The sequence below is a fragment of the Passer domesticus genome, chromosome 12 (genome assembly GCF_036417665.1).
Source record: "Passer domesticus isolate bPasDom1 chromosome 12, bPasDom1.hap1, whole genome shotgun sequence".
Classification (NCBI taxonomy): domain Eukaryota; kingdom Metazoa; phylum Chordata; class Aves; order Passeriformes; family Passeridae; genus Passer; species Passer domesticus.
This window is the reverse complement of record NC_087485.1, coordinates 7183632-7206418: the sequence shown is the minus strand read 5'-3', so window position 1 is coordinate 7206418 and position 22787 is coordinate 7183632. Positions and strand designations below refer to the sequence as shown.

Here is a 22787-nt window from a genome sequence, read left to right as displayed (position 1 = left end):
TGGCCTAGCACAGTCCTGTACAGCTCCATATGGCCAAGTACAGCCCTGTATATCCCTGCAGAGTCCCATATGGCGCGTTACAATCCTGTATAGCTCACTGTGCCCAAGACTGCCCTGTGTAGACATGTATGGCTCCATATGGTGCCATGCAGTCCTACACAGATCAAGTACAGCGTTGTACAGCCTAGTATGGTGCAGTACCATCCTGTATGTCCCAGTATAGCCCGGTACAAGATGGTTCAGCACCAGCCCAGTGTGGCCCATCATGTCCTAGCTGAGTCCTCCATATCCCAGTACAGCCCTCTAGAGCCCAGTACAGTGTAGGACAGCCCAGTACAGCCAGCATTTCCTGGTACAACACAGCCCGGTACAGCCTAGCGTGGCCCAGTACATCCCGGTCCAGTCCGGCACATCCCAGCACGGCCCGGCACGGCCCGGACCGGGCGGCAGGGCTGCACTGACCCGCACCGGCCGCCAGGGGGCAGCGCGGGCGGGGCCCGGCGCGCGGCGGCGCATGCGCGGGGCGGAGCGCTCAGCCCCGAGGCGCCCGTGGTGTGAAGTGCCCGCCCGCCGCTGCCGCCGCCGCCGCTGCCGCCATGGCGCTCCTGCACAGCCGCCGGCTCCTCGCCGCCCCGCGCCTCGCCGCCGCCGCCTCCCGCGCCAGGTGAGGCCCGAGAGGTGGCTCAGCCCCTAGGGCCGCCCGCCGCTGTCGGCAGAGGGGTTTTCCCGCGGCCGAGCCCCGCGCCGAGGGGGCGGTGGGGGGAGGCTGCGGGAAGCGAGTCCCCCCGTGCGGCCCGCCGCTGACGCCGCGCTGGGGAAGGGGGTTGCCGGGGGGGACGGACCGCGCTCGGATTGGCTGGGGAGGGGGGTCCTCGCGCTCTGATTGGCTGGGGAGGGGGGTCCCCGCGCGCTGATTGGCTGCGGCCCAGCCCGGCGCCCCCCGCCTGCCCTTGAGGCGCCGCCGTGGAGGGCGCGCAGGCACCGGGACCCCGAGCGACGGGGCCGGGGAACCTGGCCTCGACCACGGGCCGGGGACACCCTGTGCCTCGACCACGGGCCGGGGACACCCTGTGCCTTGAGGGCTTGGCTCAAGGGGTGCCGCTGGTGATGTACGCTGCGCTTCGGGGCACGAGTGGTGTGGTCGATGAGCGGCTGGACGTGCCCGGCCATGTGCGCTCGCAGCGCAGGAGCCAACAGCGCGCTGGGCTGCATCACCGGCAGTGTAGGCATCAGGTAAAGGGAGGGGGTTCTGCCCCTCTGCTCTGCTCTGCTGAGACCCCCCCTGCAGCTCTGCAGCCACTTTTGGGACCCCAGCACGAGAAGGACATCGTACCTGTTCAATCAAGTCCAGAGACCACAAAGATGGTTAAGGAATGGAGCACCATTTCTGTGGGGAAAGGCTGAGTGAAAGAGCTGGGGTTATTCAGCCTGGATGAGAGAAGGCTATGGGGTGACCTAATTGTGGCCTTCCAGTATCTAAAGGGGCTGCAAGAGAGCTGGAGAGGGACTTTTGACAAGGGTATGGAGCGCCAGGACAAGGGGGAAAGGGTTTAAATTGACAGAGGGCAGGGTTAAATTAGATATTAGGAACAAATTCTTCCCTGTGAGGGTGGTGAGGCCCTGGCACAGGTTGTCCAGAAAAACTGCCTGTCACATCCCTGGAAGTGTTCCTGGACAGGGCTTGGAGCATCCTGGTCTAGTGGAAGGTGCCCCTGTCTATGGCAGGGGTTTGGACAGTGAAACCTTTCAGGTCTCTTCCAACCCAAGCCACTCCAGGATTCTGTGTGCTGTAAAATGGGGCTGGGGTGGTGCTGCCTGGCTGCCCTGTAGTGGGACCAAAGGGAGCTCTGCACTGTGCAGTGGGCCTCATGCACATGGGGTTATGCACAGTGCAGCAGGTCAGCAGTGACCCCGTGATCCATGAAATGGGGTGGGAGTAGTGCTGGCTGTGCTAGAGCTGTGCTCTCAGGGGTACAAACCCTGGCAGGAGCAGTGACTGTTTCTGTGAGGACCAGTCCTGCACTGGCAGCTCTGGATTCTGCTGTCTCTGGTCAGCAGAGGTTTGGATAGAAGCATGTAGGGTGCTGCTGGAGCTGTGTGAAAAGCCCAGAACATCCAAGTTTCCACAAAGTACAGCTGACCTGAGAGCCACGGGGCTGGGAACATCACTGAGACCAGGTGGCCAAGAAGCAGAGCGTGCAGAGGGATCTGGATGAGGCCTTGCTGCTCTTCCTGGCCCTCACTAGTGGAGAAGTCTCTAAGAAACAGCTTCCAGCTTATGTCAGAGCAGGAAAGCAGTGGGTTTTTTAAAAATCTCTATTCCAGCAGTCACTAGGATTCTAAGCCAGGGACAGAAGAGCAGCTGTCTAGAACTTGTGTTTTGTGCCCATGGACTATAGCAGGCCTGTGACAGGTATGGAGCCTGCTGGCATAAGCCTTGCTTTTCTCAAGCTTGGTATACAGCAAACTGTAAATTACCAAATTGCATTGAGGTCACCCAGGAGAAGTTAAGTTTTGTAAGTAAGGAGCCTCTGTGCACAGCCCCCTTTTTCCTTTCAGGAACAGTGGCTTATTATGCAACAAGGGAAGCCAAGCACTGATTAGCAGTTTCTGTTTCCTTATCTTCAGCAACATAATGTGGTGCTCCAGCTGCTATCATTAATCTGTGCTGAGAATGCTCTTTCTGAAAGCAGAGCAGAGGTTAAGAGATACGAAATGGTTAAAATGGCTCCGTTGACACACAAATGCTAATTAGGACGATAACTGAGTCTGCTGCTCGGATGTATCACAAGACAGCTATTTAAATACCTTTCTTGGTGGAAAACTTAGCAGCTCACTGGGGCAAGGAATTTTTAGGGTTGAAAGGCCCTGTAGTAGCCAGCAGCCTGTTGGCATTGTTCTTGTGTAAATATTTGCTTTAGATGTGGTTTACGTACAGCCTTTGGCCCCTCACTCTGCTCTGTCTTGCAGAACTGCTGTGGGGGCTTTGGCAAAGCTGAAATCCAGTATCTTGTGTGGCTGTACCTCAGGGAATGTGGGCTGGCCTCTCCACAATGGAAACCTTCACTGGGCTTGTAAATGCTTGTTCTCCAGGCTTGGCCTGAGTCCTTAAGCACTTCTTAGGTCTGTGCACTTGAGGCATAAGTTCCACATATATTTTTTGAAAAATGTTACAAATTTATGCAATCCCTGGTGCATTTTTCCACCTTCTCTGTCCCCCTGCACTTGCAGCTGTGCATTAAACCAGCTCAGAAGACCAGCATGAGTGAGGAGTACAGAGACTATTTGGAGCTCTGATGAGCATCTAAACTCTGACTGGGCCTTTTGTGTGAAGTCCTGTAGCTGGAGAATGTGCTTCCTTTGGCTTACATTGAGTATCCCTCGGGTAGTTCAACCCCAGTTAAGTTTGCCTCTGGTTAGTTTTCTGCACTGAATACCTCTGGCCTGGCAGAGATGTGCAGTTTATAGCTTTGACCTTTATTCAAGCCCAATGTTCTTTTAATTGCTCAAAATAAAATACAAGGCAGTGCAGGGACAACAGTAACGGGGGGTAGCAGTGTGTTAGGGTTTGTGGCCTTGGACCCCTAGTAGATCTCTTTTTCCCACACCTCTTTGGGAAAGCTTTGCCTCTGTGATCTCTTTGGTATCCTGATGTGTTTGGACAACTCAGCCCAGGCTGTTTTCTCCTGTCTCCCTGCAAGCTCACCTCCCTGGAAACACCAGAGGAGTCTTTTTTCACTTGGAAACCTTCATGCTGAGAACAGGAAAATAAGTCCTAAACCTACCCCGTTGGTGCCTTAAGCCAGCACAAAAACCGGCTCAGAACAAAGGTACTTAACTCTCTGGAGTGCTGCAGCTTAGGTAAATGCCTGCAGGATCAGCATTAATTGCAGTATGTTAGAGCTCAGTGACCTGCCTAAGCCTTAGCAAGATCAGGACCTAAATACCCCAAACACTGTAAGCTGCTTGGGGAAAAGCCCAGCAGAAAGAAGGTGCTGTCACCATCTCCAAAGCAGCAGCTCTTTAAAATAGATAGCCAGGCTCCTGCAGCCCTTGATACCAAAATAATCTTAAACCAGGTAAACTGAAGAGAGCCACACTACTGCACATTGTTTATCTCTTTCCCTGCCTCTCCATTGCCAGGAAAACATTGGGAAGGGTTTGTCCAAAACTGCCTGAACCCGCAGCAGGAGTTTGCCCTGACAGTCCCCTTGACGTGTCCTGCTCAGGTTGGTTCCCCAGGTCACTCCCTCCACACTGGCTGCAGGCCCTGTCCCTCTCTGGAGGGTGTGTGTTGCTGGCTTCTCTGACTCATCCTCTTTTCCAAGCTAATCCTATACTTAAGAGGTAATTAAGACTAGTTGGTAGTCTAAAAAACATTAAGCACATCTTCCATTTTTAAACTACCTGAGGTGGCTCTACCTCTTCCTCAAAACCTGTCAAAAGGAATAACAGGCTTTTTTAAAATTTGGAAATAGTGTATAGAGGGTTGTCTGAAGTTAGTCTGAAGAGGGCAAATGATTGAGGCTCCATGAGATGCAATCTACATACATGGCAGAGTGCAAAATTTTTCTTCAGTGAGGAAACTTGGCCTAAAACAGAGACAGAGTGGAAAGATGATTGTGTGAGTTCTGCTGGTCAGTTAGAGCTTCCTTAACCTTTGTGGCCCCTCTGCCCACAGATCTGTATCTGCCCACAGAGTCTGCACTACACATTCAGCAGGAGGTCTGGCTGGCCCTGGGCTGGCTCCAGGCTGCCTGCATTGCCTGGGGCATGGACCAGCCCCAGGACAGCATTCCCAAGTTGGGAAAGGATCTTCTTATCAGATGACATAGCCTTTCCTGGACTGCAAAGTATAGTAAAGCTGATGTCTCTCTGTCTGTGTGTTTCTCCCTCAGCAATCAAGGCTTGAGTTCTGTCCTCCAGGAGATAAACCCAATCTACTTTGTATTGCACCTTTTATTCCCCACTGAGCTTGGGGGATGGGGGTAGGCGCCTGTGTGGTGACTCAGGACACTCAGAGCTGCTTGTAGTGTCTTCAGGAGGGGGCTGTGACAGCCAAATCCCTCTGCTAGGCAGGTTAAAGAACACCACACTGCTGCTCCTGCACTGTCTGCAGGCCTGCAGAGCCTGGACATGGGACAGGCCAGAGACGGTGGCCAAAGGAAATAACAGGTTTCTTTTTATAGCATGGTCTGCTCTGCCCTTGACATTAAGAGAGCCTCTCCATCTTCAGGGTGTGCTGCCAGCCAGGCAGAGGCAGGTGGCTCCTTGTGTTGGGGGAACACAAAGCTCCTCCTGATCCAGGCAGGTTTTGTGCTTGACAGCAGGGGAAGGGTCTTCACATCAGAGCTTGTCACTTGTCACACGGGGAACAAACTGTCTTCTATGATTTCCTGGAAAACAGTATTTGTCTACAGCATTGGAGAGGCAGAGTTTGTAGAGCCAAGAGTGGAAATACCTTTATTTTGTCAGCCAATGCTGGGAGAAAAACAAATTAGTTTTCATGTACTAAGCCTTTCCAGGAGTTTGGAAGAGACTCCGTATTCCTGCTTTTGTGCAATTGCCTGGGTCTGGCCAAGGTTCCCTGGAGGGCAATGACCTGTGCAATCCCTCGTGCAGGCTCTGGGCACTTGTCCAGAGCATAGGAGTTCAAGGCTTCAGTTTCCTGGGCTCTTTGTGGTGTTAGCACATAAAGCAAACAGGAGCATTTCAACATGCTAATGACTGAGAGGGAATCAGTTATCTTCAGCCACAATGAACCAGGGCTCTTTGCCCATTCTGCAATATACAATGTGACTTAAATGGTTTGCTTTGGTTTATTGGATAATTCTCTGAACACTATTTGTACCTTTCTCAGTGGTTTAAAGACAAGATTTCCCTTGGGGGTTTCTGTCGGTGCACATCTCTGCCCAGTTCTCAAGCCTCGTGCTTAGCTCTTGTTTCTCCCTTTAGCTCATGGTGGTCCCATGTGGAGATGGGTCCCCCCGACCCCATCCTGGGGGTGACAGAAGCTTACAAGCGTGACACCAACTCCAAGAAGATGAACCTGGGAGTGGGGGCGTATCGGGATGACAACGGGAAGCCGTATGTCCTGAACTGCGTTCGCAAGGTGAGCTGGCTGCTGGCTGCTGGGCAGGGCCAGATCCACGTGCCTGAGGGAGTCAGGGAAGGGGAAGGTCTATTGTCTCTTGAGCCTTAAAATAAGCTCTGTCTCTAACAGAGCAGGACAGTATTCCTGGATGCCTCCCTTAGCAGGACTAATGCTTTTGAGACATGACAGAGCTGTAAGTAGTACAGGACAAAACAGAGAATACATGTCCTGTTCCCATTCAGGTAACTCTAACTTGTTGCTGATTTCTATGAGCCCTCCAATGCACCTGTTCTCTGAACTTCAAGGTATTTCTTGAACAAGCTGATGTTCTTTAGGGCATCCCACAAGGGAGGAAGGAGCTGACATTGGCCCCTTAATGGATTAGTCTTAGAAATTCTGCTGAGCTGATACTACCAGTTTCTCCATAAGCCAGTCTAAAACTCCAGCCCACTGAGCTGGGTGTGGACATTGCCCTTGAAGGGATTATGGGGTCTTTTAGGGCTGTAGGGGTAGAAATAGGCTGTTAAATAGCTGGCAGCTGACACATGCATTGATTGGCTGCATTGAGAGGGAGGGTGCAGGGTGAGTGCTTTTTCCCATGTCTCATCAGTGTGGGGTTTAAAGCCATCCTTGCCCTCCCTCTCTCTGTGCAGCTGGGTCACAACCAGGGAGCCTGGATGGTGTCACTGGGACAGTTTCCTGGTGGTATGTGAATGCTGCCAGGGTCTGTGCCATTTCCAGCATGACATGGCCCTACAAAAGGTTTGCTACCCTTCCTGGTTTGGGGTGTATCCAACATAGAGATGACATCTGCCTCTCAGTAGCACTCAAGTCTTGCTTTCCTGCAGGACAATTCATGCTTGGGCAAAGAGTGTCCTTGTGCAGCTGGAAGTGGTGCTCTCTTCTGCTGCCAGGTTTCCTTGGCTCCACGTTACCAACACTGTCCCCCACTGAGGGCTCTTGTGGCTGTGGGGTTTTATCTGAAATGTTTACTGCTGCCCCTTGCTTGGAATGAGCCCTGCAGAGAAACTCCTGTAATCCAACCTTTGCCCCTTCCGAGCAAGCAAATGTGCAAAGAGGTGACCTTCAGCTGTCCATCACTCTGTGCACGGTGATGCCTTCCTTGCTGAGCTTGTGTCCTCCCTTCCAGGCAGAGGCCATGATAGCATCCAAGAAGATGGATAAGGAGTACTTGCCCATCGGGGGACTAGCAGATTTCACCCGGGCATCCGCAGAACTGGCTCTGGGGGAAAACAGTGAGGCTTTCAAGAGTGGCCGGGTAAGGAGAGGCTGGGACACGGGGCAGGGAGGACACGTGGTTGGTATGTGGGTGCTCAGAAATGTGAAAGAACTGGTGGGGGGTTGATGCTTCTGAGTTGTGGGCTGGCTGGCCCCAAGGATCACTGCTTCCTCTGAAGGCTGGGGTGAAACAGCCCTGTCCAAGGAGGGGATTTAACCTTGCCAGGGGGCCAAACTCCCTGCCCTGGAGTTGGAGATGCTGACCCCTGTGGTCCCTCCAGCCCCTTGTCCCTGTTTTGGTGTGCTGCTGCCAGTGCTGACATAGTGACTGCACTCTCCCTGTAACACAACATGGCTACTCAGACTCAGGTATTTTTTTCTTTTCTTGCAGTATGTTACTGTGCAGGGTATTTCTGGGACTGGATCCCTGCGAATTGGAGCCAACTTTTTGGTGAGTGCCTGGCCAGCAGTAGAAGGAAAGGACATATTTTGACCAGAGCTGAATTTTTAGTTTTGTAATCTCTTGTATGTATACAACCTGTTTGAACACTGTCTTTCTATTGATCAGCAACGATTCTTCAAAGCCAGCCGTGATGTGTATCTACCCAAACCATCCTGGGGCAATCACACTCCCATTTTCCGTGATGCTGGCATGCAGCTTCAGGCTTACCGCTACTATGACCCCAAGACGTGCAGCCTTGACTTCTCTGGAGCCATGGATGACATTTCTGTGAGTTGCCTTCCATGCCTGGAGAAGGGAGGTCATGTGGGGAAACGAGTGGTGATATTACTTTACCCTAAATGTGATCATGTGGCATGAAGCTGTGTCAGGGGAGTTTTAGGCTGGATATTAGGAAAAGATTTTTCACACAGAGGGTGGTTGGGCACTCAGACAGGGTCCTGAGGGAAGTTGTCATGGCACCAAGTTTGCCAGGGCTCAAGGAGTGTTTGAACAATTCAGGTACATAGTTTGGTGTTCAGGGTTGTCCTGTGCAGGGCCAAGGAGGTGGACTCCTTATGGGTCCATTCCAGCTCAGAATATTCTATCATTCTATGATGCCTGAAGGCATTAAATCAAGGCTAGAAGCCCCACTGAGCTCACCTAAGCTGTCTCATCTGCTGAGGAGAATGCTCAGATATCACTGATGATTCATTCTCTATAACATCTTCCTTAGAAAATTCCAGAGAAGAGCATCATCCTCTTGCATGCTTGTGCTCACAACCCCACTGGGGTGGATCCCCGGCAGGAGCAATGGAAGGAGTTGGCAGCTACAGTGAAGGTAAGCAATGTCCCAGGGGTGCTGTGCCATTCCTGGGGAAACCACATCTCTGGCCTTTCATGGGTGGCACCTGGTCTTCACTTTGCTAAAGGTTATTCCCTTCCCTGAGGCCAGGATGGGTGTCATGTTCCTGACAGGAGCCAGCCAAATGTACCCAGAAAGCTTCTAGCTGACCATTGGGCTTTCTGCTGGCACCTTCCCAGGAAGCTGGAGTAGGGAGACCTGAAAGGAGAGCAGCAGGGTTGAAAGCATGAGCTGTGATTGCTGGAGCAGAGCACCCAGTGCTGGTGTATTAAACATGCTGTAAGATCTCTCACATGCCTGGTGTCTCCTTGCAAGCTTCAGCTGCAAATAGATAGGGACAGGTTCTACTTTCTCCTCCTTCCTGCTGTCCCATCAAGCCTGTAGCCAGTGAAATTTGGCTTGGAGATACCTGGCCTTAGTAGGGTCCTGAGAATTGGTAGATGTCAAAGTGATCTCTGTGGCCTACAGAAGGGTAGCTCTAAGGGGCGGTGTATCTGGGGTATCTGCCTAGCTGACTAGACAGTTCCCAGGTGATTCTCCTGGAAACCGATAATACAGAAGACATTGAAGTAGACTGTTTTATTACTGTTGAATTTACTTCTGCTTCCTGGGCCAGACTTGCACATCCCATAAGTGCACTGGAGGATCTTTAGCTGCTGTTTTGATGTGTGCTAGGTAGCTGCAGGTTTTGGGCTGCTTTCCCTGGGGTGAATGAAGGGGAATGGCTTTCTGGAGGAGAATCACTGCAGGTGGACAGACCGCTGTCTGCGTGGCTTTTCTCAGCCTGCTGCCCTGCTCCTTGGAGGGGTGCTCAGCTTCTGTGACACTCTCTTCCATCTTTGCTGGCAGAAACGAAACCTCCTGGTGTACTTTGACATGGCCTACCAGGGCTTTGCCAGTGGGGACATCAACCGGGACGCCTGGGCTGTGCGGTATTTCATCGAGCAGGGCATCAACATCGTCCTGTCGCAGTCCTTCGCCAAGAACATGGGGCTGTACGGTGAGTAGGGCATGTGACAAGGAAATAGGTTCATCCAGGCTGCTGGTGGGACACCTCCAAGGCTTAGCAGCCAGTGTCTTCCTGCTGCCTGTGTTCATCCTGCAGTATTGAGCAGGGATAACCCATTAGGAGCTGGTGGAGACCCTTCTAGAGAATGGGGATCCCTTACAGCTGTGTGGTGTTGGGTGCCACAGTACAAGAAAGATGTAAAGCTTTCAGAGAGTGTCCAAAGGAAACTATGAAGATGGTGAATGGTCTAAAAGAGAAGCCATACAAGGAGCTGAGGACACTTGCCTTCTTCAACCTGGACAAGGGAAGACTGAGGGCAGAGGTCATCATGGGCATCAGCTTCCTCTCAAGGGGCAGCATCTGCTCTCTGTGACCAGTGATAGGACCCAAGGGAATGACGTAGAACTGTGTCAGGGAGGATTTAGGCTGGATATTCGGGAAAGGTTCTTAACCTAAAGGGTGATTGGATATTGGAACAGGCTCCTCAGGGAAGTGGTCATAGCACAAGCCTGACAGAGCTTAAAGAGTGTTTGGATGATGCTGTCAGACCCAGGAATTGTAGATTCTTGGGGTTGTTCTGTGCACAGCCAAAAACTGGACGCAATAATCCTTCCAACTAGATATTCTGTGATTCTCTTAGGAGAGCGTGCGGGTGCCTTCACGGTGATCTGCAGTGATGCAGATGAAGCCAAGAGGGTGGAATCACAGCTGAAGATCCTCATCCGCCCCATGTATTCCAACCCACCTGTGAACGGAGCACGCATTGCCTCTATGATCCTGAACACCCCTGACCTACGGAAGGAGTGGTAAGAAGAAATCTGTCATGTTCATGGCAGTGAGGTCTCTTTGTGCAGCCCTGTGCTGTGCTTACTGTGTGCTGAAGTCACAGGCAGCTCTTAGCTTCAGCAACAGTCAGAACCGTCTTTACTCCTGCTTATGTCCTGGCATCAGCTGGTGTCAGTTTAACCTGAGACAAACAGGTTTTCCTTGTGTTATCAAGGAAGAAAACTCTGTGTAAAGAAGGGGATAAAGCTCCCAAAGGATTGAGGGCTTGCAGGAGCTGCCAATCCAAGAAGCATAAAAGTCTGAGGTGGTGTAGCCATGTAGTGTGTCATGTGGGGGAAGTGGAAGCATAATCCCCCTGGGAATGAGACTCAGGAATGTAACCCTTATGCCCTAAGCCTGATTCCTGGCATCAGCCTGTGCTGTTTTCCCAGCCCCTTGGTGCCGGGTCCCTCCCAGCAGCTGGCCTGGCAGAACAAAGGTTGGCAGTGTGCTGTGGCCTCGCTGGGGGCTGTGTTCTTCTGGCACTGTGACACTTGTGCCTAATTCAGGGCCCAGCAGAGACATTTCCTAGCTGTGCTGCTTTGGAACTGGGCCTGTTTGCCAATGCTACCCCTGCACTCTTGGTTTATCTGTAGATACTGTTTTATCTGGGGTAGTAGCTGCCATCCTACTGACCCATGGCTTTCAGATGTGAGAAATGTCTATATTCCAGAAGTAGTGTCTAACAGCAACTGAATAAATAAAAAGAGGTCACCTTCTGGTATCAAGAGAATGAAGCAGCTCCCCCAGCTAGAGCTACATCTTCATGCTCATCTTCATCCCTCTATGGGGCCCCTCCAGGTGGAGAGGTTGATTTTCAGTAGCTGGGGTGGGGAGAGCAGCATTGGTGTGTTGCAGCCCTGCTCTGAATGGTTCCTGGGTTGGTTCCTCAGGCTCACAGAGGTGAAGGGAATGGCTGACCGGATCATCAGCATGCGGACTCAGCTGGTGTCCAACCTCAAGAAAGAGGGATCCTCCCACAACTGGCAGCACATCACTGACCAGATCGGCATGTTCTGCTTCACAGGGCTGAAGCCTGAGCAGGTAAACGCAATTCCAGTGGTCTCAAAATGTCATTTGCAGTCCTTGTCAGTAAGTTTTTGACTGCAGATGCCAAAATGAACCCTTGTGAGCACTTGTTCCTTGCTGTACCTGGGAGGTTGAAAGTAAACAGCTGCCATGTCTATCAAAGCAAGCAGTCACTTGGTGCTGCTCTGACCTTAAAGGTGAGAGTCAAAAAGTCACTTCAAGTGAGGTGACTCTTCCAGCTGAACATCTGCAGTGTTGCTGCTTGGCCTGAGAGCTGGGCAGCATCTCTCTTGGTGCACAGGGTACTCTGCAGGATGCCCTGTCTTTTGGCAGCCAGTTTGCTTAGGGTTTCAGCAAGCTGGGTAAATTTGCACTTTGCTGACACAGCAGAGGTTGGCCTGCAGTTTGAACTTTGCTCTTTCACCCCAGGTGGAGCGGCTGATCAAGGAGTTCTCAGTCTACATGACAAAGGATGGACGCATCTCTGTGGCGGGAGTTACGTCAGGCAATGTGGGTTACCTGGCTCATGCCATCCATCAAGTCACAAAGTAAAGACAAAGGGGTGCCCTGGAGCTGGTGGCTTTCCCTTCCTCACCAGTCGAGGATGAGGAGGGAAAAGAAACAAGCAGAATACTTCAACCACAGCACTTGAAGCCGCTGCTGAATGTATCTTGTAGATGAGATGTAGAAGCCTAGTCAAGTCCACCCTGTGTTGTGGAGCAGGGACATAATTGCTGGCTCCTGCTCGTCACAGCCATTCTTCCCTGCTGTCCGTCCTTTCTCCATCAGCTCCAGCACCTGTCTATGCTGGAGGAAGCAAGTGCTTAGCAATGCCATCCTACCAGCGTAGGCACCAACGGCTTCTCCGCACACATTTCTCCATGAGAAGGCTTTGTGAGGCTTTTGGCTGCTGGCCCAAGCAGCAGCAGGCAGGGAGCTGGGTGGGCTGAGTTGGAGGGCTCGTCTGGTGTGCTCCTCTGAGCTCCTCAGCCAGTCCTTGCTGCCAGCAGGCTCCATCCTCCTCCATCATCCCAGCCTGGGGCTGGGCAGCACCAAAGCTGTCCTCTGACAAACAGTTCTGAGAACTTCTCACTACCAAACTCTGCTCCGTCGTTGGCTTCGCTCTTTCCATCTGGGACTCTCCTGTCAGGTGTAATTCACAGTGGCATCAGTGCGTGGGCAGACCAGCGTCCCTCTTTTAAACCTGTCTCACTTTCATACCTGGAGGTGAAACAATTTCTCATCCCCCCCTTCCCCAATAAGAATTCTCTGAAAACTGCTGTCTGGTGGTCTCTGCCTCGCCCCATTCCTGTCCTAAGCCCAGCAGTCCAGCCCTATGCCTCCAGCACCCTCCCTGCAGTCTTTGTTGAGTGTCCATAAGCCAAGAGGCTGGACCTGCAGTATCCCCCTCACGTGGAAGTGTGGGGTATCCCTCTGCTCTGTTCAGCCACATTTCTGGTGACACCAGGAGAGAGTGATCTTGAGAGAAATCTGAGAGCTGATGACTCAAAAACCATCCTGTCCTTCTAAGCCAAGTGTCCCTGAGGTCCTGTGACTTAGTGGACTCTGATTTTTAATCCAAATAAACTGGTGCATGGCTGTGTTGAGCTGGGGAATTCATCCTGTCATTGTGCAGCTGGATCCTGTCCCTTCCATGCACCAGACATTCCCTCTCAGGACCATACTAGCACAGGGGATCTTACATGACCAGTGAAACCCTCATCTCCTGAGAACCCCATGCAGAGAGAGGCAGTTCCCACCGATGGGCCCCAGGAGCACAGTGTGTGTGAACTGAGGTTGTCCAGGTGCGAGTTAATGTCACGGAGCTGAAATTGAAGCTTATGGTGTTGAATGTGGGTGTTGCTGGTGAGAGGACAAATTCCCAAAAGCTGTCTGCCTTGGGACATGGGGCCATCTTTAGCCACTGCCCCACGATGGAGTGGAGCTGGAGGCATTACCTCTTAAGTCCGTGAGCTGTCTCCATCCACAGACACCTTTTTCTTCTGCAGCCATACCAGGCTATTTAGCAGGGCAGTTCATTCCCCATTCCTGCCCAGGGCAGCTGTGTGCCCATTGGAGCTGGACAGGTCCAGTCTGGTGCACCTGTCCCGGTCTGGTGCACGTTGTTGCCAGACTTGCTGCAAGGCTGGATCCTCCCGCCGCTCCCTGACAGAGGTTTCCGCTCGCACGCCGCTTGTTTACTGGCCCGATGCCCACAGCCGCTGCTTGCTGTCCTTTGTGCAATAAACCGCTTTCCGTGCCGCACACGCCGTGGGTGCTGCCCCACGGCGCTGTGGGTTCCTGTGCTGTGGTCCCTGATTCTGCGTGGCTCTGGAGCTGCCGCCTCGTACCCGCGCGGGGCCGTTCTTCTGCTCGTTCTCTGTACAATAAAAGCACCCTGGAGCACAGCCCCGTCTCTCGCTCTCTCCTTGCCTCGGCTCCCCGCAGGCTCAGCCTCTGGGAAGGGCTACCCGAAGGGGGATGTTTCCCCTTCGCTGATGTTCCCCCGCCTCCGGGGCCGGACTACAACCCCCGGCGTGCAGCGGGCAGGGCGGAGCCGCCGCCGCGCCGCCGCTGCCGGCGAGCTCGGCCGGGGCCGCGGCCGAAGGGAGCGGAGCGGAGCGCGCTCCCCGCCTGGTGAGTGGGGCCGGGGTACGGACGGGCCGGGGGGACACGCGTGGGGAGCCCAGCGACCGGCTAGGGCAGGAGTCTGCACCCGCTGCTGACCGGCACCGGCTCCGGCCTTGCTGCTGCGGGCGGGGGGCGCCGCGGCTCTGTCGAGTCACCCTCGGTGGAGCGCCTGCTCTCGGGGTTTCTGGTTGCCGGAGTATGGCGGCTTTGTCTGGACGGAAAGGACACCCTTCAGCATCCTCCCCCAGGCCATGGGAGAAGCATCGACCCCCTGCAGCATTCTCGGCCGGGTGGGAGCTTCAGCCCACGCGGACCCGCCGGCCTGACCCTCCACGGTCCGACCCGCTTGGCACAGGGTGGCCCTTACTCCCCTTCCCCAGAATCTTTACAGAGGATTCATAGCACAAGCACAGAGTTTAAATAGCCCAGAAGCAAGGCGTGAGCTGGGCAGGTAGTCTCTGTATATGTCCTCTAGGAATAAAAATCAGATTTCCTTGAAAAGAGATTTCTGATGGTCATGTAGATTCCTGCAAAATCCTGCCAGGTTGTGAGGGTCGATCTCCTCCACCTTGGAGACACTGGGATTTGGACTTTCTAACCCCCAATGGCTGTGATGTTGGAAACACCAGATCTTCAAATCCAAAAGCTTCTGAGACATCATCAATCTCCTGATTGTCACCCTGGGGGTGTCCTGGAAGGGGCCAGTCCTGCTTTTCCTGTTGACACAGTATTTCTGCTGCACACAGGTCATTCCTGTTGAGCCCAGCCTTGCCCTTTACTCAGGAGCACGTGTACAGCCGCTCTTGCAGAGCTTGCAGAAATTAGGGCTGGAAATCAGGAAGTGAGCCAGGACATTGGGTCTGGTGCCCACAGAAAGACGAGCCTTGCTGTAAAGCTGCAGCTCCTCAGCCCCACAGCCAGGGCTCAGTCCCCCATCCAACAGCAGTTGTGTCCTCTCCCTCGATTTGAGGGACAAGAGGTGAGTTCTGCTGTATCTCAGTTCTGCTATATCTCTGCTGGTGTGTGTGTGCTGTGACACCCCAAGCTAAGGCCCAGGCAATTCAGTTCGCCTGTGTCCCCACCTGATGCCCAGATTGTCCCTTGTTATTATAATTTAAATAATGCTTAACATTATTCTTCATCCCCTTGTAGGAGCAGGGAAGTGCCTGACCACCGTGTTGCTGCATTCCAGCCCGTTTGTTTGCTGCCCTTCCTGCCTGATGGAGCCAGCACTGGCTGAGGACCCTCCTCGAGGTGCCGGGCTGAGCCTGGTGCAGGAGCACTAGTGGGACGTGGGCAGTGGCGTGTGCCACCCACAAAGGACAATGGCTCAGGGCACTGGGAGCATCAACAGTGACTACAAGGACTGGGAATGGAGTGACGATGCTGGTGAACGGGCCAGGCTCCTGCAGAGCCCTAGTGTGGAGACGGTGCCCAAAAATTCAGAGAGCCAAGGAAACAGTCTGGGGGCCACGTCGGCTCTGGGAGCTGTCTTCATTGTGGTCAATGCTGCTCTCGGGGCTGGGCTGCTCAACTTCCCTGCTGCCTTCAGCATGGCTGGTGGTGTGGCTGCAGGCATCACCCTGCAGATGGTGAGAGTGGGGAAGGGACAGTCCCCCGTCCCACCTGGGAGGGTGCATGGGAGGGACATGTGGTGCCCCAGAAAGGGCTTGGGGAAGACCAGACTCCTAGGAGGAAGCTCTTTTGGGTGAGGTGCACCAGAGATTCTCAGTGTATTCAGGGGTGGGCGCCTGGGGTGGCTCAGTGTTCCCTCCCTGTCTCTCCCATCCCAGTGCATGCTGATCTTCATCATCGGAGGCTTGGTCATCCTGGCATACTGCTCGCAGGCCAGCAACGAGCGCACCTACCAGGAGGTTGTGTGGGCTGTCTGTGGGAAGGTGCCCGGGGTGCTGTGCGAGGTGGCCATCGCTGTCTACACCTTTGGCACCTGCATCGCCTTCCTCATCATCATTGGAGACCAGCAGGACAAGAGTAAGTGCCTCCCGTGGAGCAAATCATAACCAGTTGTTGTCCCTTCAGCTGGAAGGGCCAACCTGACCATGTTGGTTGTCCCCACAGTCATTGCTGCTCTGGTGAAGGAGCCTGAGGAAGTCGGGGGCAGCCGCTGGTACACAGACCGCAAGTTCACCATCAGCATCACGGCCTTCCTGCTCATCCTGCCCCTCTCCATCCCCAAAGAGATTGGCTTCCAAAAATATGCCAGGTGAGTGGCTAGAGCTCTCTGGGGCTGGGAGCTGGGGTGGGCCAGCCAGCACCCACCTAAGCACGGTTGCAGAGGACAGGGACTGGAAATGCAGTGGTTCTAGTGCCATATCTGCCCACTCATCCTCTGCCTTCCCATGCCTCAGTTTCCCCATCTGGGAAGCAGAGGAGTGGCTGAGCACCATGCAGCCACAGTGTCCTACGTCAGGGCTGGCGTCCCTCCCTTCTGCATGCTGGAGGAAGCAGGGAATGCTGCTTTCAACTACATTGTTTCCTATCTTTGGAGTTGGCAATCCAGCAGTAAGTGTCCCTAGGCTGGGTGGTCTGCAGGCCAGCCCTGCTCCACCAAGAACCTTGGTGTGACCTGGCTGCTGGAGCTGGACCAGCACGGGCACCAAGGAGTGTCACTGCTTCAACACTCGCCTCTTTCTCCAGCCCAGAATCCAAGTCTGGCAGGTTTGCCACTCACAGAAGGATCAGATAACCCTCAAATGCAACAGAATTGTGTTGGCATCTGCTTGGGGGACAGCGGGTGACACTTCCTCATATATTCCCATGGGAAGGGAAAGCAAAAATGGGTCTGATAGGCAGGAGGGGGTTGCCTGGGCTGTGTAGGGCAGAAGATGGGGATGGAGAGGCTGGGAGGAGACCCTCCGTGAAGTGGGGAGGCAGAACACTCACAGCCTCCTATCCCCTTTCACAGCTCCCTCAGTGTGATTGGCACATGGTATGTCACAGCAGTCATCATCATCAAGTACATCTGGCCTGACAAGGAGCTGGTGCCTGTGGAGATCCCCACCAGGTGAGAGCAAGAGACACGATGCTGTCAGTGCCATCAGAGCACTGCAGAGCCAGGCAGGGCTGTGGGAGCAAGCACTGCAAAGGCCAGGGATGAATCTTTCATCAGTCCCATCCCTGGTCCTGGGGACTCTGCATGTTGCTGCCAGAAGCTCCCAAGTGGCTGCACCTTTGTGTGTTTCAGAGGAGTAGGTGGGAAGAGGAGGAAAAGGACCTCTTAAAGGTCCCCATGGCTCCACCACAGGTTTTGATAGCACTGCTTGGTTTTTATCTCTGACATATCCAGGCCCTGATTCCCTGTGCAGTGCTTGTGCTCACCCAGCAACAAGGGCTGTGTCTATATTTGGATGATTTTGGTTATTTCCTTAACCAGCACAACCACTGTGGCTTATGCCCTTCCTCACAGTGTATATTTTTGGATCCAGTGGAGGCATTTTATGGCAGAGCAAAGGTTAAACCAGTTTTTTGCACTTATTTTTTACTGATACTTTTACTTTTGTGGGCTCAGGTTTGGCTGTTTCTGTCTCAGTGAAAGACCCTGGTCTTCAGGGAGTACCAGGTCCCAAGAAAACCTCATTCCATGCAATGGTATCGTGCTGGGTGGGGGGTGCAGCAAGGCAAAGACACTGGGCACTCCCAGCTCATCCTGGTGCACTGGATGGGGGTCACAGGGGATTCTGGTCTGACTGGTGGGTGTTTCTCTCCTGCCAGCCCCTCCACCTGGACAGCTGTCTTCAATGCCATGCCCACCATCTGCTTTGGGTTCCAGGTAAGGCCACGAGCTTGGCACTCCCCTTCCGTCCTGTGGTTGCCTGGGTGGCAGACTAAAACCCTGCCTTGTGTGATGGGCTGGTTGATTGGCTAAAACCCTGCCCATGTGCTCACTGCACAGCTTTGCAAGGAGGCTGAAGCCTTTTTAATATCTCACCACTCTGGATGGAGATGGATCCATTTTACCCCAGCTAGGACATACAGGGCATCCTGTCCCCCACTCCCCTTTCCTTCTCTAGTGACAAACCTGGGAGATCATATCACAACAAACACAGAATGTCATGAGTAGGATGCCCCATGGTTCTGCCCATCACGTATCCCCACTGTCTCTGTGTCCTGGCAGTGCCACGTGAGCAGCGTGCCAGTCTTTAACAGCATGAAGCAGCCAGAGGTGAAGACCTGGGGGGCAGTGGTGACAGCAGCCATGGTGATTGCTCTCTTCGTCTACACAGGCACTGGTAAGTGAGGGGACACCGTGTGAGTGTGGCACAGTCCTTGGAGTGGCTGTGAGCTTCAGGAGGGCAGGGACCCTCTGGTCAGCAAGGGGCAGAGGGAGAAAGGAGGGGAGTCCATCAAACACCTCTGCAGTGTGCTCTGTGCCATATCCATCCAAGTGTGATCCTTAAACAGATGTTCAGGAGACTTGTCCCTGTCCCCTGCTGACTGCTCCCTTCCTGGCAGGCATCTGTGGCTTCCTAACCTTTGGAGCTGGCGTGGAGCAGGATGTCTTGATGTCCTACCCCTCCAATGACATCCCTGTTGCCCTCGCCCGGGCTTTCATCATCCTCTGTGTGCTGACATCCTACCCCATCCTGCACTTCTGTGGCCGGTGAGCGCTGGGAGAGATGGGGCTGGTGTGGGAAGGAGGAGCAGCACGAGGACACCCCTCTGTCCTGGCTCTGTGCCCACAGGGCTGTCTTGGAGGGTCTCTGGCTCCGCTATACCGGGGTGACAGTGGAGGAGGACGTGGTTCGGGAGCGGAGGAGACGCCTGCTTCAGACCATCAGCTGGTTCCTCCTGACACTCCTTCTGGCTCTTTTCATCCCTGACATTGGCAAAGTCATCTCTGTCATTGGGGGCTTGGCTGCCTGCTTCATCTTTGTCTTCCCAGGTAGGGCATCCTGGGATGCTCAGGGGCTGACAGAGGTCTTGTGGCCTTGTGTCTCAAAGAGGGAGGGGCAGGACGGAAACACAGAAACCAGGAGATTTTTAGAGGACAAAAATGTGGTGTGAGGCCAGTCAGCAGCTCAAATATTTTGGCTGGATTTGGAGCTCTGTAACAGGGAGTGCAGTCCCTGTTTTACGGAGTGTCTGTTCAGTCCCCAGTGGACAGTCCTCATCTGGTTCTAATTTGCCTCCCCTGGCTTTCAGGGCTCTGCCTGATTCAAGCCAAGCTCTCTGAGATCCAAGAAACCAGGGCAATCAGGTAACTGAAATGTGCCTCCCCTCTCCCCCATCCCCCTGGGGATATTGGGGTCAAGGACCCCTCTAAATATGCCCTGTCCTCCTGTATCCACAGCTGGTGGGCCCAGGTCAGCTATGGGGTGTTCATGGTCACCCTTGGAGCCTTCATCTTTGGACAGACCACTGCCAATGCCATCTTCGTGGATCTTACAGCCTGACGCCTCCAGGCTGGACTGCACTGCTGCTGCTGAGGGGATGGAGATTTCCCCTGGGACCAAAGGGAAGTGGGAAGAAAACATGTTGGTGTGTTGGGAAGATCCAGGAGAACTGTTGTGACTTGGGGCTTGGCTGAACAAGCCCTGCGATGGTTTGTATCTCATTGTCTTAAGGCTGCAGGCAGTCAGGCTTCTCTCAGCCCTGGCTCCCTGGTGAAGCCAGAGCAACACTACAAGGGGACCTGTCATCCAGGGCAAGCTCTTTCTGCCCCTGGGAGCAGACATCACTCCCTTAGACATCACTAAGGGGTCAGGGTGGGGGTTTGCAAAGCCGTGCTGCTCTCACCTGTGTACCCTTGTGCTGGTGGAGCTCCTCTCCCCAGGTAAAACTCCTTCTCCCAGCTTTGGAGAGAGAAGCAGTGTTCTGCATAAAGGGAAACAGTAATCATGTTTATCAGACAGGGAGACACCCCACAGTCCTGTTCTGTGTCAATGTTTGGTTTGAACTCTGGTTTCCTGCCAGTTTCCTGCCCCATCTGTCACATCTCCCTCTGCCTGGGCTGCAGTTTGTGTTACAAAGGGTTGTCTTCAGCCTGTTTGGGTTTTTTCTTTTGAGGATCAGAATGACCCTGGGGTAGGGACATGCCAGTGCAATGTTTTCCTTGCCAGGGGTTGCTCACTCAGTAGAGAAGCTGCTATGACTGCATCAGCCTACTGAAGACACTACAATAGAGCAAAGCTCTTCTGCAGATTTACAATCCCGTTCTTCCAGGTGTCCAGGAAATGGGACTGGGCCAGGTTTTAAGGGGTGCTTTTGGGATAAAGCAGTCAGTATTCATTTGTTTTTATTGTTCTCTTGGTCATTTGCACTCCCTATGGCTGGTGTTGCTCTGGGCTGTCCCTCTGTTGCCTGTCTGGATGATAGTTTCATTCCTGCTTTTTCTGGGTTGAGCAGTTCCCCCAGCTGCAGATTTGGTTGGGGGTGTTAAACCTCAACAGCAACGTTCTCTTATTCTGTCTTTGAGTTTCTTTTTATGTTGTTTGGCCTCTAAAACCTTTGGGGAGGGAGGAATTCAGGTATAGCTGTTGATGCATCTGTGACGAGGGTTCAGCCCAGATTTGTGCAGAACCTGGCCCTGCACCTCCTGCATCTTTTGGAATCAGCAGAGGCTGTTGTGGTGAAGGAGAACCATGGCTTGTGCTCCTACACTTCTCAACGTGGCTCTCCTTTGGCAGCCAGTGGCTGCAGGAGGGGTGACAGCACGTGGGTGCTTTCCCATGTGGAAACGTTTGGTCTTTCCTTCCTAACACTGCGTGTAAATGGGGACCTCCCCACTGCTGCCTGGGACAGGGAGATCAGATGGAGAAGGAGGAAGAAAAGCCCTAAGCACAGCAGGAATGTTTGAGAGGTGCTCTGAAGGCACAGATCCCTCCTGCCTCTCCCAAGGGATCTCCAGCATCTGTGCCCTCATCTTCTGACAAAACCAGGCTCCACCAAACCCCCACTTGATGGCTCTGGCAGTGTCCCGAGCCCCTTTGCCAGGCTCCTGCAGGAGCTGGGGCTTAAAGAAGATGGCCAGTTGTCCTGGATGTGGGGAGCACAGAGCCACCTCCCCTGGAGCCCAGAAGAGATGCTCAGCAGGTGCCAAAGCCAGAATGCCTCCCAGTGCCCACCCTGCAGGAACCTGGTACCTGGTGGGTCTTGTGGCTCTGGCTTTGCTGAAGGTGTGCCAGGCATGAGGAGGTCCCTTGGCCGGAGTGCACGAGGACACAGTGTCTCATGTCACCTGGGAAGCACCTGGGCTGCCTTGGTGCCCTGCAGAGCCCCCGTGGCCGAGGGCTGGGCCGGTCTGGGGGTGCTGCGGCCGTTCCTGTTTGCCTTACTGCTCCCCTGTTTACAAACACTGGCCTTTTAATATGTATTTTGTACATGCAGAAAGTGGAGGGAACTCAACTCAATAAAAGTGGCGTTGTGGTGATGCGTGCGTCGGGCCAGCACGAGGTGGTTTCTGTGGTTTCTGTGGGTGGGATGCAGGGATGAAGCCGTATCCCGAAATGCCATCCCAGCTCTCCGAGCTTTGGGATGGGCGGTGTGAAAAACGCCAGTCACTTCTTTTTGAAATATTAAAAGTTTAATAGTAATACAATGGTTATAAAAATAGTAATATAATTAGAATAATAAAATTTGAACATTCGAGATTAGGAGAATATGAGACAATAAAAACAAAGAGATACGGACGTCCGGGTACCTTTTTCTGGGCAACACAAACCCAGAGGATTAACCCTTAAAAACAATTGCCTGTTGCATATTCATACATCTCATACATGATGCATAAATTCCATTCAAACACAGGATTCTGTCTGGTCTCTGTCAACTTCTTCCTCTTAATCCTCATGCCAGTCTTCCAGTCTGAGCGAGGTGGGAAGAAGTTAGTTTTCTGCTGATAAGGGAGCAATAAATTCCCTTTCTCTGAAAGATTTAGGTGTCCTGTGGCTCCTATCTGGTGTGAGTCCTTTCTTAAACAAGTATCTTGCATAGCATAGTTTCTATTTTAACATTATGTCATAACCTAAAACTATATTTACGAAAATTAATACAGCATAACTTTCTAACATACACATACAATATTCATTTTAATACTTGCGAAAAGCCAATCATAAAATCCACATTTTTCACAGACAGCGTGGAGCTGGGAAGTCCCACTGCCTTCCTCAGGCCCTCATTCTCCGGGGTATCCTCACGCAGGGCCGGGGGATGCCAGGGGAGGCTCTGTGGGTCCCGGCCCCGTGTGGCACCCGTGTCGCTGCCCGGGGTCAGCAGGCGGCTGTGGTGTGGCTGAGACGGGCGGGAAGGAACTGCAGGGAGTTTCCTCTTGGGGACTGAGGCCGGCAATGCGGGAGGGTGCAAGTGGCGAGAGGATTTCCGTGGAAAGGAGAGGGCTGCAGCGTGCCGGGCCCGGCCGCTCTGAGGGAGCCACAGCCGCCATAGGGGGGGCCTGGGCCGTACCACGGCAGCGCGGGGGACGCCAGTTCATGGGCTGTACCACGGCGCTGCGCGGGGGGAAAAACCGTTCCTGGGGTTGTACCACCATCGGGGGGGAGGAAACAGCGAGGCGAGGGGGAACGGGGCGGGCCGCACCACTCGTAGACGGGGAACTTCCCCCCCCCCCCCCCCGCCATGACTCCGCGCGCCCTTTGGCACCGCCCGCCACTTCCCCTTCCCGCCCCGCCCCCGCGCGACGCCC

At 53.7% G+C, this 22787-nt stretch overlaps 2 protein-coding genes across 3 annotated transcripts; both read left to right on the top strand.

Annotated features, from left to right (window-relative positions):
* The first annotated feature begins 507 nt into the window (after nucleotides 1-507).
* Nucleotides 508-13908, top strand: GOT2 (glutamic-oxaloacetic transaminase 2). The gene is made up of 10 exons (XM_064386296.1): nucleotides 508-664; nucleotides 5956-6112; nucleotides 7245-7373; nucleotides 7725-7784; nucleotides 7902-8063; nucleotides 8509-8613; nucleotides 9487-9637; nucleotides 10287-10452; nucleotides 11365-11515; nucleotides 11930-13908. The coding sequence occupies exons 1-10, from the start codon at nucleotides 597-599 to the stop codon at nucleotides 12050-12052; spliced, it is 1272 nt and encodes a 423-aa protein (XP_064242366.1). The 5' UTR covers nucleotides 508-596; the 3' UTR covers nucleotides 12053-13908.
* Nucleotides 13909-14023: 115 nt separating this feature from the next.
* SLC38A7 (solute carrier family 38 member 7) lies at nucleotides 14024-21895 on the top strand. Of its 2 annotated transcripts, XM_064386294.1 has the most exons (12): nucleotides 14025-14137; nucleotides 14878-15110; nucleotides 15284-15723; nucleotides 15925-16123; nucleotides 16211-16355; nucleotides 17058-17156; nucleotides 17864-17921; nucleotides 18267-18381; nucleotides 18605-18752; nucleotides 18835-19034; nucleotides 19295-19349; nucleotides 19443-21895. In XM_064386294.1, the coding sequence occupies exons 3-12, from the start codon at nucleotides 15457-15459 to the stop codon at nucleotides 19543-19545; spliced, it is 1389 nt and encodes a 462-aa protein (XP_064242364.1). In that variant the 5' UTR covers nucleotides 14025-14137; nucleotides 14878-15110; nucleotides 15284-15456; the 3' UTR covers nucleotides 19546-21895. The 2 variants fall into 2 exon arrangements, with proteins under 2 accessions (XP_064242363.1, XP_064242364.1); XM_064386293.1 differs by lacking the exon at nucleotides 14878-15110 and having other exon boundaries at nucleotides 14024-14137.
* The last annotated feature ends 892 nt before the right edge of the window (nucleotides 21896-22787 follow it).